Source organism: Orcinus orca, chromosome X, assembly GCF_937001465.1.
Source record: "Orcinus orca chromosome X, mOrcOrc1.1, whole genome shotgun sequence".
In the NCBI taxonomy this organism is placed as follows: Eukaryota; Metazoa; Chordata; class Mammalia; order Artiodactyla; family Delphinidae; genus Orcinus; species Orcinus orca.
The window spans coordinates 47,692,053-47,710,211 of NC_064580.1; the positions used below are offsets into that span (position 1 = coordinate 47,692,053).

Here is an 18,159-nt window from a genome sequence, read left to right on the forward strand (position 1 = left end):
TTTAAAACCTGTCCATTATTCAAAAGTAAGCTGAAATCAATCTTCTGTGCAAAACGGCTAGGACCTCTTTGGCTCACACTGAACTCTCCCCTCCCCTGAACTTAGGTACAAGTCACTTAATACATAGCACATACTATCCTGTCTCATTCCCTAATGCTGATGTGTGTTAATCTATCTAATAACCAGGCTATGAGTTCCTAAAGAAGATCACCTTCTTGTATAACCTTTTTATATAATGCCTTAACAATCTTGAATCAAAAAAGTTACTCATCCCACATTTTACATAGGAAGTGTATTTCAGGATAACCAAACAGCCCCAGATGATGAGGGAAAGCTGTTCTTTACAGACGAATGCCAGCTAATAAATGTAAAAGGAATGACAAAATTAGAAAATCACACGTTTGTAAGCCCTAATGAAATAACTGATTCTGGGGAATTGGATATTCACACAGTACCAAAGTATTATCTCACAGATGACTTGCTAGTCTTGAGAAAAAAAAAAACTAACCTTACAATGATGAGATCAGGAGATCACCCCTTATTGTCACTAACAGAAAGATGGCCAACTTCATGCACCTCCTAATGCAATTCAATAGGAAATCTACAGCATTACCTGGGAAGTAGTTTTGCCAAGACCTAACATCAAGTAAGCAGTTCATATTACTTCCAGTTTTTAGGAAACAGAAATAAAAAAAAAAAAGTTAAATGACACCGAGGGCAAACAGTCATCCTATAAGATAACTGGCCTGGTTTCTTTAAAAACACAATGTCACAAAGAAGCAAACAAACAAATCTAGAAGGTGGGATGTGCTAAAGGACAATTATACTAGTTTTTATAACAAATCAACAGCATCAAACAAAAAAGGATTTCTCTAGATTAAGAGATATTCAAAAAACATGATAGCCAAATGCCATATGGACCCTGTTCAGATCCTGATTTAAACAAATCCACTATGAAAATGCCTTTTTTTGTTAGACAATTAAGGAAATTTGATTATGGACTTAGTATTAGATAACATCAAGGAATTATCAAATTATTATTAATTTTGTTATGTATGATGACAGGACAGTGGTTATGTGAGAAAATGTATACTTTAGAGATGCATACTGAAGTACATGGTGGGGTGGGGAGGGAATGACACTATCTGGGATTTGCTTTAGACAGTTTTTAAAAAAAGAAGAAAGTTATAGATGAATCAAATATGGCAAAATCTTTACAACTGTTGATTCTCATTGGTGAGTGTATGGGATTTTACTCTTTTTAATTAATGAAAAAAGTCAATGTTACAGGAAAAAAAGAGGTGGTGGTGGTATCTGACCTAGATTTAAAGATTCCTTGGTTGGTTAGCTATTGTTATTGCTATAAAGGAGACTTTCTGTATAAGCAGTATGCAGATTTTAGAACAGGCAATTCAGGAGGTTGAAGTCCTTTCTTTAAAGGTGATATTGATATTTTACTTGTTTAAAAAGTGATCTGAAGCAAATCTAGCAAAAATGTTAACGCACAATTTTCAGTCATGGATTCTTGGGTATATTTTATATCGTTCTCCATAGTTTTGTGTGTGTGGTGGCTTTAAAACATGGCCCCAAATTCTTTGACATTTTTCCTATTAATAGGTGGGGTCTATGTTCCCTCCTGTTGAACCTAAGCAGGATCATTTGTAGCCTATAGAATGTGACAGAAGTGACACTGCATGACTTCTGAGGCTAGGTCAGAAAAGGCAACTTTAGTTTCTGCACTGCTTCCTGGAACACTCACACTTAGAGCCCTGAGCAACCACATAAGAAGTCTGATTGCCTTGAGGCCATCAGGCAGTGAGGAAGCTAGTCACATGGAGAGGTCACATGTTGGCACTCTGCTTGGTACTTCTAGTCTTTGAGTCCACCCAGCCCAGGCCCCAGACATGTGAGTTAATGAGACTTCAGATGATTCAAACTCTTGGCCATCCAGCCTTCAAATTATCCCAGCTGAGGCCCCAGACATCATGGAGTAGAGACAAGTTGTCCCCATTGTGTCCTTTCTAAATTCCTGACCTGTATAATACATAAGCATGTTGTTTTAATCTGAAAAAAATTAACCTCCTTGATTAGATCTGGATTTAGGGGGGAAAAAAAACTATGTAAGACATTTTGTAGGGACAGTTGAGAAAATCTGATCATAGAATGGTTTATTAGAAGATCTCAGGGAATTATTAACTGTTAAGTATAACAAAGTTAGTGTGGTTATGTAGGAGGACATTCTTATTCTTAGGAGATACTGAAGTATTACTTTGCAGTAGCTTTGTAAAGTACTTTGAAGTAGCTCAGTAAAAACTATAGACAGACAGATACAGATAATGAAGCAAATACAGAAAAATATTACAACTGTAGGATCTAAGTATTGAGAATATGGGTGTTTGTGTACTCTCCTACATTTATGGATGTTTGAAAATTCTCATAATAAAAAATTTTAAATAGTGAATGAGATTAAGAGATTATAATAACCAAATGAAATGTGTAGTCCTTGAATAGATCCTGGTTTAAATAAGCAAATTATAAAAGCTATTTTTGGTACAACTGGAGGAAATTTGAATAAGGATTTGGTATTAAATGATATTAGGAAGTAAATGTTACTTAGGTGTCAAATGATGGAACTATGGTTATGAAAGAAAAAGTCATTTTCATAGAGATGCATACTGAACTAATATTTAGTATGTCATGATGGATGAAATCCACAAAAAAGGCAAAGTGAAGGACTTCTAAAACGTCACTTCTGAATTAAAACAATGAAAAAACTGGCAAAAACTGTCATAATAAAATTTTTCAGAACTCTGGAAATTAACCAAAGGTTTACAGCTACCTGGAGAGCATTTATTTAAGAAAAAGCGCTGAATCTCAGTAAAAGCAGTGAGCTTTGTGGCATTTTAACTTGCCCTAGACCCATCCACTTCTCCCCAGCTCAGTGATAGCCTTGAAAAAAAACAGGCCACATTGCCAGTGATGTAGGGAACAGAAAGGAGCTGGAGCTTTCTTCCAAAGCCTAGTGCTCCCTGGGGAGCATTTATCAAAAATATTTAAAGGCAAGCGCTTAATGTCACAGATGCTTAAGGTGATGGATAACAGTTGTGGCAAACAAAAGACCAACCCAAAAGCTGAAAAGGAAAAGTTGAGGAATGAGGTATCCACTGGGGATTAGAAAAGCTCTCACATATTTCTGGGAATCTAAAAGACCATATGCATGCATAGGGGCTGTGTGCATGATCAGGAAAGACTTGAGAAATACCAGGCACTCACCTCTGGCTGACTTTGAGGCGCTGCAAAGCAGGAAGTGAAGGCTAAGGCACAGTTGTAAATTGCCTGCCTGAGTGCTGAAGGTATGTCCCAACATGCACATAGAGCCCCTTGTCAAGCACTGGGAGATTTACTGGTTCTAGGCATTTAAGGAAATCTCTGTCCAATCATTAGCTGACCACTAAGCTAACTGAGTAGAAACTTCTACTTTAGTGACTTTTCTGAACAAATTCTGTAAATAAACAAATAACAACAAGCAGCAACAAAACAAACCCTGGGGAGTGAAGTATCTGATTTCCAGAGTTGCCACATTATTTTAAATGTTCAGTTTTCAAAAAACATTAGAAGATATGCAAAGAAACAGGAAAGGGTAGCCACACACAGGAAAAAAGTAATGGATAAAAACTCTCCCTGACTACCTGAACAAAGTTGGACCTACTAGACAAGGACTTTATACCACCTATTTCAAACATGTTCAAAGAGATAGAGATCATGTCTAAAAAACTAAATGAGAGTATGAGAATGACGTTTCACCAAATAAAGAATACCAATAAACAGACAGAAACCATAAAAAGGAATCAAATAGATATTTTCGAGTTGAAAAGTAACGGAAATGAAAATTTCACTAGAGGGTTTCAACAGCAGATTTGAGTAGGCAGAAGGAAGACTTAGTGACCTTCAAGAAAGGTCAATTGAGATTATCCAGTCTAACGAACAGAAAGAAAAAAGAATGAGGAAAATGAGCAGAGCCAAAGGGACCTGTGGGATGGATCAAATTTGCCAACATATGCATATGGGAGGCCCAAAAGGAGAGAGAAAAAGGGGTGGAAAGACTATTTAAAGAAATAATGCCTGAAACTTTTCCAAATTTGATAAAAAATTAATCTACATATCCAATAAGTTCAACAAACTATATGTCAGATAAACTCAGAGACTACATATCATAACCAAAACCAAAGACAAAGAGAGGACCTTGAAGTCAGCAAAACAGAAGTGACTCATAACATAAAAGATTGACAGTTTACTGATCATCAGAAACCATGGAGGAAAAAAAGCAGTAGGATGACATATTCAAAGTGCTTAAAGAAAATCACTGTCAACCAAGAATTCTACATCCAGCAGAACTATCCTTCAAAAAAGGAGAAATCAGGATATACCTAAATAAACAAAAACAGGACTTCCCTGGTGGTCCACTGGTTAAGACTCCATGCTTCCACGGCAGGGGTGTCGGTTGGATCCCTGGTCGGGGAAGCTCTGCATGCCGCTCAGTGCAGCCAAAAATTTGTTTAAAATAATAATAACTAATCATTCTAAAAAAAAAAGAATAAAAAAAAACCCCAGAGAAGTGAGACAGCAGAAGCAAGAAGAACTACAATCCTGCAGCTTGTGGGAAAAAAACCACATTCACAGAAAGATACACAAGATGAAAAGGCAGAGGGCTATGTACCAGATGAAGGAACAAGATAAAACCCAAGAAAAACAAGCAAATGAAATGGAGATAGGCAACCTTGCAGAAAAAGAATTCAGAATAATGATAGGGAAGATGATCCAGGACCTCGGGAAAAGAATGGAGGCAAAGATCAAGAAGACACAAGAAATGTTTAACAGGGCTTCCCTGGTGGCACAGTGGGTGAGAGTCTGCCTGCCGATGCGGGGGCACGGGTTCGTGCCCCGGTCCGGGTGGACCCCAAGTGCCACGGAGTGGCTGGGCCTGTGAGCCATGTCCGCTGAGCTTGCGCGTCCGGAGCCTGTGCTCCACAAAGGGAGAGGCTACAACAGTGAGAGGCCCGTGTAGCGCAACAAAAAAAAAAAAAAAAAGAGAAATGTTTAACAAAGACCTAGAAGAATTAAAGAAAAAACAGAGATGAACAACACAATAACTGAAATGAAAACTACACTAGAAGGAATCAATAGCAGAATAAGTGAGGCAGAAGAATGGATAAATGACCTGGAAGACAGAACAGTGGAATTCACTGCTGTGGAACAGAATAAAGAAAAAAGAATGAAAAGAAATGAAGATAGCCTAAGAGACTTCTGGGACAACATTAAATGCAACAACATTTGCATTATAGGGGTACCAGAAGGAGAAGAGAGAGAGAAAGGACCAGAGAAAATATTTGAAGAGATTATAGTCGAAAACTTCCCTAACATGGGAAAGGAAAAAGCCACGCAAGTCCAAGAGGCACAGCGAGTCCCATACAGGATAAACACAAGGAGAAACATGCTGAGACACATAGTAATCAAACTGGCAAAACTCAAAGACAAAGAAAAATTATTAAAAGCAGCAAGGGAAAATGACAAATAACATACAAGGGAACTCCCAAAAGGTTAACAGCTTCTTTCTCAGCACAAACTCTACAAGCCAGAAGGGAGTGGCATGATATACTTAAAGTGATGAAAGGGAAGAACCTACAACCAAGACTACCCTACCTGGCAGGGATCTCATTCAGATTCGATGGAGAAATCAAAAGCTTTACAGACAAGCAAAAGCAAAGAGAATTAGCACCACCAAACCAGTTCTACAACAAATGCTAAAGAAACTTCTCTAAGTGGGAAACACAAGAGAAGAAAACGACCTATGAAAACAACCCCAAAACAATTAAGAAAATGGTCATAGGAACATACATATCGATAATTACCTTAAACGGGAATGGATTAAATGCTCCAACCAAAAGACACAGGCTTGCTGAATGGATCCAAAAGCAAGACCCATACATATGCTGTCTACAAGAGACCCACTTCAGACCTAGGGACACATTCAGACGAAAGTGTGGAGATGGAAAAAGATATTCCATGCAAATGGAAATCAAAACAAAGCTGGAGTAGCAATACTCATGTCAGATAAAATAGACTCTAAAATAAAGAATGTTGGGGAGAAAGAGGGGAAGATGGTGGAAGAGTAAGACGCAGAGATCACCTTCCTACCCACAGATACACCAGAAACACATCTACACATGGAGCAACTCCTACAGAACACCTACTGAATGCTGGCAGAAGACCTCAAACCTCCCAAAAGGCTCAGAAGCAGCAGATTAAACCTCCACAATCAACTTGATGTACCCTGCAGACGCGGAATACATGAATAGACAACGAATCATCCCAAATTGAGGAGCCGTGTAGATGAAAGGCTCTTGGTGCTGCAGCCAGGAGTCAGTGCTGTGCCTCTGAGGTGGGAGAGCCAACTTCAGGACATTGGTCAACAAGAGATCTCCCAGCTCCACATAATATCAAATGGTGAAAATCTCCCAGAGATCTCCATCTCAACACCAGCACCCAGCCTCACTCAATGACCAGCAAGCTACAGTGCTGAACAACCTATGCCACACAACTAGCAAAACAGGAACACAACCCCACCCAGTAGCAGAGAGGCTGCCTAAAATCATAATAAGTCCACAGACACCTCAAAACACACCACCAGACGTGGACCTGCCCACTAGAGAGACAAGATCCAGCCTCATCCACCAGAACACAGGCACTAGTACCCTCCACCAGGAAGCCTACACAACCCACTGAACCAACCTTAGCCACTGGGGACAGACAACAAAAACAACGGGAACTACGAACCTGCAGCCTGCAAAAAGGAGACCCCAAACACAGTAAGATAAGCAAAATGAGAAGACAGAAAAACACACGGCAGATGAAGGAGCAAGATAAAAACCCACCAGACCTAACAAATGAAGAGGAAATAGGCAGTCTACCTGAAAAAGAATTCACAATAATGATAGTAAAGATGAACCAAAATCTTAGAAATAGAATAGACAAAATGCAAGAAACATTTAACAAGGACCTAGAAGAAATAAAGATGAAACAAACAATGATGAACAACACAATAAATGAAATGAAAAAGACTCTAGATGGGATCAATAGCAGAATAACTGAGGCAGAAGAACGGATAAGTGACCTGGAAGATAAAATAGGGGAAATAACTAATGCAGAGCAGAATAAAGAAAAAAGAATGAAAAGAACTGAGGACAGTCTCAGAGACCACTGGGACAACATTAAACGCACCAACATTCGAATTACAGGGGTTCCAGAAGAAGAAGAGAAAAAGAAAGGGACTGAGAAAATATTTGAAGAGATTATAGTTGAAAACTTCCCTAATATGGGAAAGGAAATAGTTAATCAAGTCCAGGAAGCACAGAGAGTCCCATACAGGATAAATCCAAGGAGAAATATGCCAAGACACATATTAATCACACTGTCAAAAATTAAATACAAAGAAAGCATATTAAAAGCAGCAAGGGAAAAACAACAAATAACACACAAGGCAATCGCCATAAGGTTAGCAGCTGATCTCTCAGTAGAAACTCTGCAAGCCAGAAGCGAGTGGCAGGACATACTGAAAGTGATGAAGGAGAAAAACCTGCAACGAAGATTACTCTACCCAGCAAGGATCTCATTCAGATTTGATGGAGAAATTAAACTCTTTATGGACAAGCAAAAGCTGAGAGAGTTCAGCACCACCAAAACAGCTTTACAACAAATGCTAAAGGAACTTCTCTAGACAAGAAACACAACAGAAGAAAAAGACCTATAATAACGAACCCAAAAGAATTAAGAAAATGGGAATAGGAACATACATATCGATAATCACCATAAATGTAAATGGACTAAATGCTCCCACCAAAAGACACAGACTGGCTGAATGGATACAAAAACAAGACCCATATATATGCTGTCTACAAGAGACCCACTTCAGACCTAGAGACACATACAGATTGAAAGTAAGGGGATGGAAAAAGATATTCCACGCAAATGGAAACCAAAACAAAGCTGGAGTAGCAATTCTCATATCAGACAAAACTGACTTTAAAATAAAGACTATTAGAAGAGACAAAGAAGGACACTACATAATGATCAAGGGATTGATCCAAGAAGATATAACAATTGTAAATATTTATACACCCAACATGGGAGCACCTCAATACATAAGGCAAGTACTAACAGCCATCAAAGGGGAAATCAACAGTAACACATTCATAGTAGGGGACTTTAATACCCCAATTTCACCAATGGACAGATCATCCAAAATGAAAAAAAATAAGGAAACACAAGCTTGAAATGATACATGAAACAAGATGGACTTAATTGATATTTATAGGACATTCCATCCCAAAACAACAGAGCATTCTCAAGTGCACATGGAACATTCTCCAGGATAGATCATATCTTGGGTCACAAATCAAGCCTTGGTAAATTTAAGAAAATTGAAATTGTATCAAGTATCTCTTCCAACCACAATGCTATGAGACTAGATATCAATTACAGGAAAAGTTCTGTAAAAAATACAAACACATGGAGGCTAAACAATAAGCTAATTAATAATGAAGTGATCACTGAAGAAATCAAAGAGGAAATAAAAAAATACGTAGAAACAAATGACAAGGGAGACAGGATGAAGCAAAACCTATGGGATGCAGCAAAAGCAGTTCTAAGAGGGAAGTTTATAGCAATACAATCCTACCTTAAGAAAAAAGAAACGTCTCAAATAAACAACCTAACCTTGCACCCAAAGCAATTAGCAAAAGAAGAACAAAAAAACCCCAAAGTTAGCAGAAGGAAAGAAATCATAAAGATCAGATCAGAAATAAATGAAAAAGAAAAGAAGGAAACGATAGCAAAGATCAATAAAACTAAAACCTGGTTCTTTGAGAAGATAAACAAAATAAATAAACCATTAGCCAGACTCATCAAGAAAAAAAGGGAGAAGACTCAAATCAATAGAACTAGAAATGAAAAAGGAGAAGTAACAACTGACACTGCAGAAATACAAAAGATCATGAGAGATTACTACAAGCAACTCTATGCCAATAAAATGGACAATCTGGAAGAAATGGACAAATTCTTAGAAATGCACAACCTGCCAAGACGGAATCAGGAAGAAATAGAAAATATGAACAGACCCATCACAAGCACTGAAATTGAAACTGTGATTAAAAATCTTCCAACAAACAAAAGCCCAGGACCAGATGGCTTCACAGGCGAATTCTATCAAACATTTAGAGAAGAGCTAACACCTATCCTTCTCAAACTCTTCCAAAATATAGCAGAGGGAGGAACACTCCCAATTCCTTCTACGAGGCCACCATCACCTTGATACCAAAACCAGAAAAGGATGTCACAAAGAAAGAAAACTACAGGCCAATATCACTGATGAGCATAGATGCAAAAATTCTCAACAAAATATTAGCAAACAGAATCCAACAGCACATTAACAGGATCATACACCATGATCAAGTGGGGTTTATTCCAGGAATGCAAGGATTCTTCAATATATGCAAATCTATCAATGTGATAAACCATATTAACAAACTGAAGGAGAAAAATCATATGATCATCTCAATAGATGCAGAAAAAGCTTTTGACAAAATTCAATACCCATTTACGATAAAAACCCGGCAGACAGTAGGCATAGAGGGAACTTTCCTCAACATAATAAAGGCCATATATGACAAGCCCACAGCCAACATCATCCTCAATGGTGAAAAACTGAAAGCATTTCCAATAAGATCAGGAACAAGACAAGGTTGCCCACTCTCACCACTCTTATTCAACATAGTTTTGGAAGTTTTAGCCACAGCAATCAGAGAAGAAAAGGAAATAAAATGAATCCAAACCGTTAAAGAAGAAGTAAAGCTGTCACTGTTTGCAGATGACATGATACTATAATTAGAGAATCCTAAACATGCTACCAGAAAACTACTAGAGGTAATCAATGAATTTGGTAAAGTAGCAGGATACAAAATTAATGCACAGAAATCTCTGGCATTCCTATACACTAATGATGAAAAATCTGAAAGTGAAATCAAGAAAACACTCCCATTTACCATTGCAACAAAAAGAATAAAATATCTAGGAATAAACCTACCTAAGGAGACAAAATACCTGTATGCAGAAAATTATAAGACACAGATGAAAGAAATCAAAGATGATATAAAGAGATGGAGAGATATACCATGTTCTTGGATTGGAAGAATCAACATTGTGAAAATGACTCTACTACCCAAAGCAATCTATATATTCAATGCAATTCCTTATCAAACTACTACTGGCATTTTTCACAGAACTAGAACAAAAAATTTCACAGTTTGTATGGAAACACAAAAGACCCCGAATAGCCAAAGCAATCTTGAGAACGAAAAACGGAGCTGGAGCAATCAGGCTCCCTGACTTCAGACTATACTACTAAGCTACAGTAATCAAGACAGAATGGTACTGGCACAAAAACAGAAAGATAGATCAATGGAACAGGATAGAAAGCCCAGAGATAAACCCACACACATATGGTCACCTTATCTTTGATAAAGGAGGAAGGAATGTACAGTGGAGAAAGGCCAGACTCTTCAATAAGTGGTGCTGGGAAAACTGGACAGGTACATGTAAAAGCATGAGGTTAGATCACTCCCTAACACCATACACAAAAATAAGCTCAAAATGGATTAAAGACCTAAATGTAAGGCCAGAAACTATCAAACTCTTAGAGGAAAACATAGGCAGAACACTCTATGACATAAATCACAGCAAGATACCTTTTGACCCACCTCCTAGAGAAATGGAAATAAAAACAAATACAAACAAATGGGACCTAATGAAACTTCAAACCTTTTGCACAGCAAAGGAAACCATAAACAAGACCAAAAGACAATCCTCAGAATGGGAGAAAATATTTGCAAATGAAGTAACTGACAAAGGATTAATTTCCAAAATTTATAAGCACCTCATGCAGCTCATTAACAAAAAAACAAACAACCCAATCCAAAAATGGGCAGAAGACCTAAATAGACATTTCTCCAAAGAAGATATACAGACTGCCAACACACACATGAAAGAATGCTCAACATCATTAATCATTAGAGAAAGGCAAATCAAACCTACAATGAGATATCATCTCACACCAGTCAGAATGGTCGTCATCAAAAAATCTAGAAACAATAAATGCTGGAGAGGGTGTGGGGAAAAGGGAACACTCTTGCACTGCTGGTTGGAATGTGAAATTGGTTCAGCCACTGTAGAGAACAGTATGGAGGTTCCTTAAAAAACTACAAATAGAACTACCATATGACCCAGCAATCCCACTACTGGGCATATACCCTGAGAAAACGAAAATTTAAGAAGAGTCATGTACCAAAATGTTCATTGCAGCTCTATTTACAATAGCCCGGAGATGGAAACAACCTAAGTGTCTATCATCGGATGAATGGATAAAGAAGATGTGGCACATATATACAACGGAATATTACTCAGCCATAAAAAGAAACGAAATTGAGCTATTTGTAATGAGGTGGATAGACCTAGAGTCTGTCATACAGAGTGAAGTAAGTCAGAAAAAAAAAGACAAATACCGTATGCTAACACATATATATGGAATTTAAGAAAAAAAATGTCATGAAGAACCTAGGGGTAAGGCAGGAATAAAGACGCAGACCTCCTAGAGAACGGACTTGAGGTTATGGGGAGGGGGAAGGGTGAGTTGTGACAGGGCGAGAGAGTGTCATGGACATATATACACTAACAAACGTAGTAAGGTAGATAGCTAGTGGGAAGCAGCCGCATGGCACACGGATATTGGCTCGGTGCTTTGTGACAGCCTGGAGGCGTGGGATAGGGAGGGTGGGAGGGAGGGAGACGCAAGAGGGAAGACATATGGGAACATATGTTTATGTATGACTGATTCACTTTGTTATAAAGCAGAAACTAACACACCATTGTAAAGCAATTATACCCCAATAAAGATGTTAAAAAAAAAAAGATGTGGCACATATATACAATGGAATATTACTCAGCCATAAAAAGAAACGAAATTTAGCTATTTGTAATGAGGTGGATAGACCTAGAGTCTGTCATACAGCGTGAAGTAAGTCAGAAAGCGAAAGACAAATACCGTATGCTAACACATATATATGGAATTGAAGAAAAAGAATGTCATGAAGAACCTAGGGGTAAGACAGGAATAAAGACACAGACCTACTGGAGAACGGACTTGAGGATATGGGGAGGGGGAATGATAAGCTGTGACAAAACGAGAGAGAGGCATGGACATATATAAACTAACAAACATAAGGTAGATATGTAGTGGGAAGCAGCCGCATGGCACAGGGATATCGGCTCGGTGCTTTGTGACCGACTGGAGGGGTGGGATAGGGAGGGTGGGAGGGAGGGAGACGCAAGAGGGAAGAGATATGGGAACGTATGTATATGTATAACTGATTCACTTTGTTATAAAGCAGAAACTAACACACCATTGTAAAGCAATTATACCCCAATAAAGTTGTTAAAAAAAATAAAGAATGTTACAAGAGACAAGGAAGGACACTACATAACGATCAGGGGATCAATCCAAGAAGAAGATATAACAATTATAAATATACATGCACCCACCATAGGAGCACGTAAATACATAATGCAACTGCTAACAGCTATAAAAGAGGAAATCGACAGTAACACAGTAATAGTGGGGGACTTTAACACCTCACTTACACCAATGTACAGGTCATCCAAAATGAAAATAAATAAGGAAACAGAAGCTTTAAATGACAAAACAGACCAGATAGATTTAATGGATATTTATAGGACATTCCATCCAAAAACAGAAGATTACACTTTCTTCTCACATCCAGACTCAGTAAGTTTAAGAAAATTGAAATCATATCAAGCATCTTTTATGACCACGTTATGAGATTAGAAATCAATTACAGGGGAAAAAACGTGAAAAAACACAAACACATGGAGGCTAAACAGTACGTTACCAAATAACCAAGAGATCACTGGAGAAATCAAAGAGGAAATCAAAAAATACCTAGAGACAAATGACAATGAAAACATGACGATCCAAAACCTATGGGATGCAGCAAAAGCAGTTCTATGAGGTAAGTTTATAGCTATACAAGCATACCTCAAGAAACAAGAAAAATCTCAAATAAACAATCTAATCTTACAACTGAAGGAACCAGAGAAGGAAGAACAAACAAAACCCAAAGCTGGCAGAAGGAAAGAAATCATAAAGATCAGAGAAGAAATAAATGAAATAGAAACAAAGAGAACAACAGCAAAGATTAATAAAACTAAAACCTGGTTCTTTGAGAAGATAAACAAAATAGATAAACCATTAGCCAGACTCATCAAGAAAAAGAGGGAGAGGACTCAAATCAATAAAATTAGAAATGAAAAAGGAGAAGTTACAACAAACAATGCAGAAATACAAAGCATCCTAAGAGGCTGCTACAAGCAACTCTATGCCGATAAAATGGAAAACCTGGAAGGAATGGACAAATTCTTAGAAAGGTATAACCTTCCAAGACTGAAACAGGAAGAAATAGAAAATATGAACACACCAATCACAAGCACTGAAATTGAAACTGTGATTAAAAATCTTCCAACAAACAAAAGTCCAAGACCAGATGGCTTCACAGGTGAATTGTATCAAACATATAGAAAAGAGATAACACCGATCCTTCTCAAACTCCTCCAAAAAATTGCAGAGGAAGGAACACTCACAATCTCATACTATGAGGCCACCATCACGCTGATACCAAAACCAGAGAAATATACTACAAAAAAAAGAAAATTACAGACCAATGTCACTCATGAATATAGATGCAAAAAAACTCAACAAAATACAAGCAAACAGAATCCAACAACATATTAAAAGGATCATACACCATGATCAAGTGGGATTTATCCCAGTGATGCAAGGATTCTTCAATATATGCAAATCAATCAATGTGATACACCATATTAACAAATTGAACAATGAAAACCATATGATCATCTCCATAGATGCAGAAAAAGCTTTTGACAAAATTCAACACCCATTTATGATAAAAAGTCTCCACAACATGGGCATAGAGGGAAACTACCTCAATGCAATAAAGGCCATATATAACAAAACCATAGCAAACATCATTCTAAATGGTGAAAAATGAAAACATTTCCTCTAAGATCAGGAACAAGACAAGGATGTCCACTCTCGCCACTATTATTCAACATAGTTTTGGAAGTCCTAGCCATGGCAATCAGAGAGGAAAAAGAAATAAAAGGAATACAAATTGGAAAAGAAGAAGTAAAAGGGTCACTGTTTGCAGATGACATGATACTATACTTAGAGAATCCTGAAGATGCCACCAGAACACTACAAGAGCTAATCAATGAATTTGGTAAAGCTATCGGATACAAAATAAATGCACAGAAATCTCCTGTATTCCTATACACTAATGATGAAAACTCTGAAAGAGAAATTAAGGAAACACTCCCATTTACCATTGCAAGAAAACGAATAAAATACCTAGGAATAAACCTATATAGGGAGACAAAAGACCTGTATGCAGAAAACTATAAGCCACTGATGAAAGAAATTAAAGATGATACCAACAGATGGAGAGATATACCATGTTCTTGGATTGCAAGAATCAATATTGTGAAAATGACTATACTACCCAAAGGAATCTACAGATTCAATGCAATCCCTATCAAATTACCCATGACATTTTTTATGGCACTAGAACAAAAAATCTTAAAATTTGTATGGAGACACTAAAGACCCTGAAGAGCCAAAGCAGTCTCGAGGGAAAAAACCGGAGCTGGAGGAATCACACTCCTTGACTTCAAACTATACTACAAAGCTACAGTAATCAAGACACTATGGTACTGGCACAAAAACAGAAATACAGATCAATGGAACAGGATAGAAAGCCAGAGATAAACCCACGCACATATGGTCACCTTATCTTTGATAAAGGAGGCAAGAATATACAGTGGAGAAAAGACAGCCTCTTCAATAACTGGTGCTGGGAAAACTGGACAGGTATATGTAAAAGTATGAGATTAGGTCACTCCCTCACACCATACACAAAAATAAGCTCAAAATGGATTAAAGACCTAAATGTAAGGCCAGAAACTATCAAACTCTTAGAGGAAAACATAGGCAGAACACTCTATGACATAAATCACAGCAAGATCCCTTTTGACCCACCTCCTAGAGAAATGGAAATAAAAACAAAAATAAACAATGGGACCTAATGAAACTTCAAAGCTTTTGCACAGCAAAGGAAACCATAAACAAGACCAAAAGACAACCCTCAGAATGGGAGAAAATATTTGCAAATGAAGCAACTGACAAAGGATTAATTTCCAAAATTTACAAGCACCTCATGCAGCTCAATAACAAAAAAACAAGCAACCCAATCCAAAAATGGGCAGGAGACCTAAATAGACATTTCTCCAAAGAAGATATACAGATTGCCAACAAACACATGAAAGAATGCTCAACATCATTAATCACTGGAGAAATGCAAATCAAACCTACAATGAGATATCATCTCACACCAGTCAGAATGGCCGTCATCAAAAAATCTAGAAATAAATGCTGGAGAGGGTGTGGAGAAAAGGGAACACTCTTGCACTGCTGGTGGGAATGCAAATTGATACAGCCACTATGGAGAACAGTATGAAGGTTCCTTAAGAAACAAAAAGTAGAACTACCAATACGACCAAGCAATCCCACTACTGGGCATATACCCTGAGAAAACCATAATTCAAAAAGAGTCATGTACCAAAATGTTCATTGCAGCTCTATTTAAAATAGCCAGGAGATGGAAGCAACCTAAGTGTCCATCATCGGATGAATGGATAAAGAAGATGTGGCACATATATACAATGGAATATTCCTTAGCCATAACAAGAAACGAAATTGAGGTATTTGTAGTGAGGTGGATGGACCTAGAGTCTGTCATACAGAGTGAAGTAAGTCAGAAAGAGAAAGACAAATACTGTATGCTAACACATATATATGGAATTTAAGAAAAAAAATGTCATGAAGAACCTAGGGGTAAGACGGGAATAAAGACACCGACCTACTAGAGAATGGACTTGAGGATATGGGGAGGGGGAAGGGTAAGCTGTGACAAAGTGAGAGAGTGGCATGGACATATATACACTGCCAAACATAAAATAGATAACTAGTGGGAAGCAGCCGCATAACACAGGGAGATCAGCTCGGTGCTTTGTGACCACCTAGAGGGGTGGGATAGGGAGGGTGGGAGGGAGGGAGACGCAAGAGGGAAGAGACATGGGAACATATGTATATGTATAACTGATTCACTTTGTTATAAAGCAGAAACTAACACACCATTGTAAAGCAATTATACTCCAATAAAGATGTTAAAAAAAAAGAACCTACTTTTAAAATGTGATTAAAGTTATTAGCTTTCTTTTTAGAGAAATATACATGGATATATGCATACATTTATGTTAAAAATACAGCAGTGTTAATTATTTGCTCTATGAATGGGGAAACAATGGATAAGATCAGCTTTTGATACAGAAATATTCATATTTTTTATGTAGAATGAGGAAAAAATATCATAAATAAATTATATATATATTTGACTATTTCTTACTATATATAGAAAGGGCATATGAAAATATTGAAGACCTACATGAATAAATGGGCAAAAGTCAGACATAAAATTTACAAAAGAAAAAATTCTAAAGCTAATACAAACATATAGGAAATGTCTAATCAAAGAAATGCAAATTAAATCAGTGAGATTCTGTTGTTTGCTTGTTAATTACCAAACATCAAAAAATACAATGATAGGAGGAAGGAAGATGGCAGAAGAGTAAGACGCGGAGATCACCTTCCTCCCCACAGATACACCAGAAATACATCTGCACGTGGAACAACTCCTACAGAACACCTGCTGAAGGCTGGCAGAAGACCTCAGACCTCCGAAAAGGCAAGAAACCCCCCACGTACCTGGGTAGGGCAAAACAAAAAAGAATAAACAAGAGACTACAGGATAGGGACGGGACCTGCACCAGTAGGAGGGAGCTGTGAAGGAGAAAAGGTTTCCACACACTAGAAGCCCCTGCATGGGCAGAGACTGCGGGTGGCGGAGGGGTGAGCTGTGAAGCCGAGGAGGAGAGCGCAGCAACAGGGCTGTAGAAGGAAATGCAGAGAGATTTCCGCACAGGGGATCGGTGCCGACCAGCACTCACCAGCCCGAGAGGCTTGTCTCCTCACCCGCCGGGGCGGGTGGGGCTGGGAACTGAGGCTCGGGCTGCAGTCGGAGCGTGGGGAGAGGACAGGGGTTGGTGGCATGAACACAGCCTGCAACGGGTTAGTGCACCACGGCTAGCCAGGAGGGAGTCCGGGGAAAAGTCTGGACCTGCAGAAGAGGAAAGAGACGTTTTCCTCCCTCTTTGTTTCCTGGTGCACGAGGAAAGGGGAATAAGAGCGCTGCTTAAAGGAGCTCCAGATACAGCGTAAGCCGCGGCTAACAGCGCGGACACCAGGCACGGGCATGAGACGCTAAGGCTGCTGCTGCCACCATCAAGAAGCCTGTGGGTGAGCACAGGTCACTCTCCACACCTCCCTTCAGGGGAGCCTGTGCGGCCCGCCACTGCCAGGGTCCCGGGATCCAGGGACAACCTCCCCGGGAGAACACGCGGCGCGCCTCAGGCTGGTGCAACATACCGCCAGTCTCTGCCGCCGCAGACTCGCCCAGCACTCGGTACCCCTCCGTCCCTGCGGCCTCAGTCAGCCAGAGCCTCCGAATCAGCGGCTCCTTTAACCCCGTCCTGTCTAAGCGAAGAACAGACGGCCTCCGGCGACCTACACACAGAGGCGGGGCCAAATCCAAAGCTGAACCCTGGGAGCTGTGCGATCAAAGAAGAGAAAGGGAAATCTCTCCCAGCAGCCTCAGGAGCAGCGGATTAAATATCCACAATCAACTTGATGTACCCTGCAACTGTGGAACACCTGAATAGACAACGAATCATCCCAAATTGAGGAGGTGCACTTTGAGAGCAAGATTTATTATTTTTTCCCCTTTTCCTCTTTTTGTGAGTGTGTATGTGTATGCTCCTGTGTGAGATTTTCTCTGTATAGCT

The 18,159-nt window shown here is 38.8% G+C and overlaps 2 protein-coding genes across 9 annotated transcripts in view; both read right to left on the bottom strand.

Moving 5' to 3' along the window:
- Window positions 1–18,159, bottom strand: part of FAM120C (family with sequence similarity 120C) — a 330,565-nt gene that overhangs the window by 79,923 nt on the left and 232,483 nt on the right. The window contains exon 12 of one of the 3 annotated variants that reach the window (XR_007474743.1): window positions 6,865–6,937. The exons of the other annotated variants lie outside the window; for them this stretch is intronic. The gene's annotated coding sequence lies outside the window, so the exon portion shown is untranslated. Of the gene's footprint in view, window positions 1–6,864; window positions 6,938–18,159 lie in introns of those variants that run through there. 3 annotated transcript variants of the gene reach the window in all.
- The window catches only part of PHF8 (PHD finger protein 8), a 99,516-nt gene that overhangs the window by 8,116 nt on the left and 73,241 nt on the right, over window positions 1–18,159 (bottom strand). Inside the window, exons 20-21 of one of the 6 annotated variants that reach the window (XM_049704590.1) lie at window positions 17,744–17,881; window positions 17,266–17,435 (exon numbers count right to left, since the gene is read on the bottom strand). The exons of 4 other annotated variants lie outside the window; for them this stretch is intronic. In XM_049704590.1, coding sequence (XP_049560547.1) covers window positions 17,287–17,435; window positions 17,744–17,881 — 287 coding nt within the window. In that variant the 3' untranslated portion in view covers window positions 17,266–17,286. Of the gene's footprint in view, window positions 1–17,265; window positions 17,882–18,159 lie in introns of those variants that run through there. One more of the 6 variants, XM_049704589.1, reaches the window with a different exon arrangement.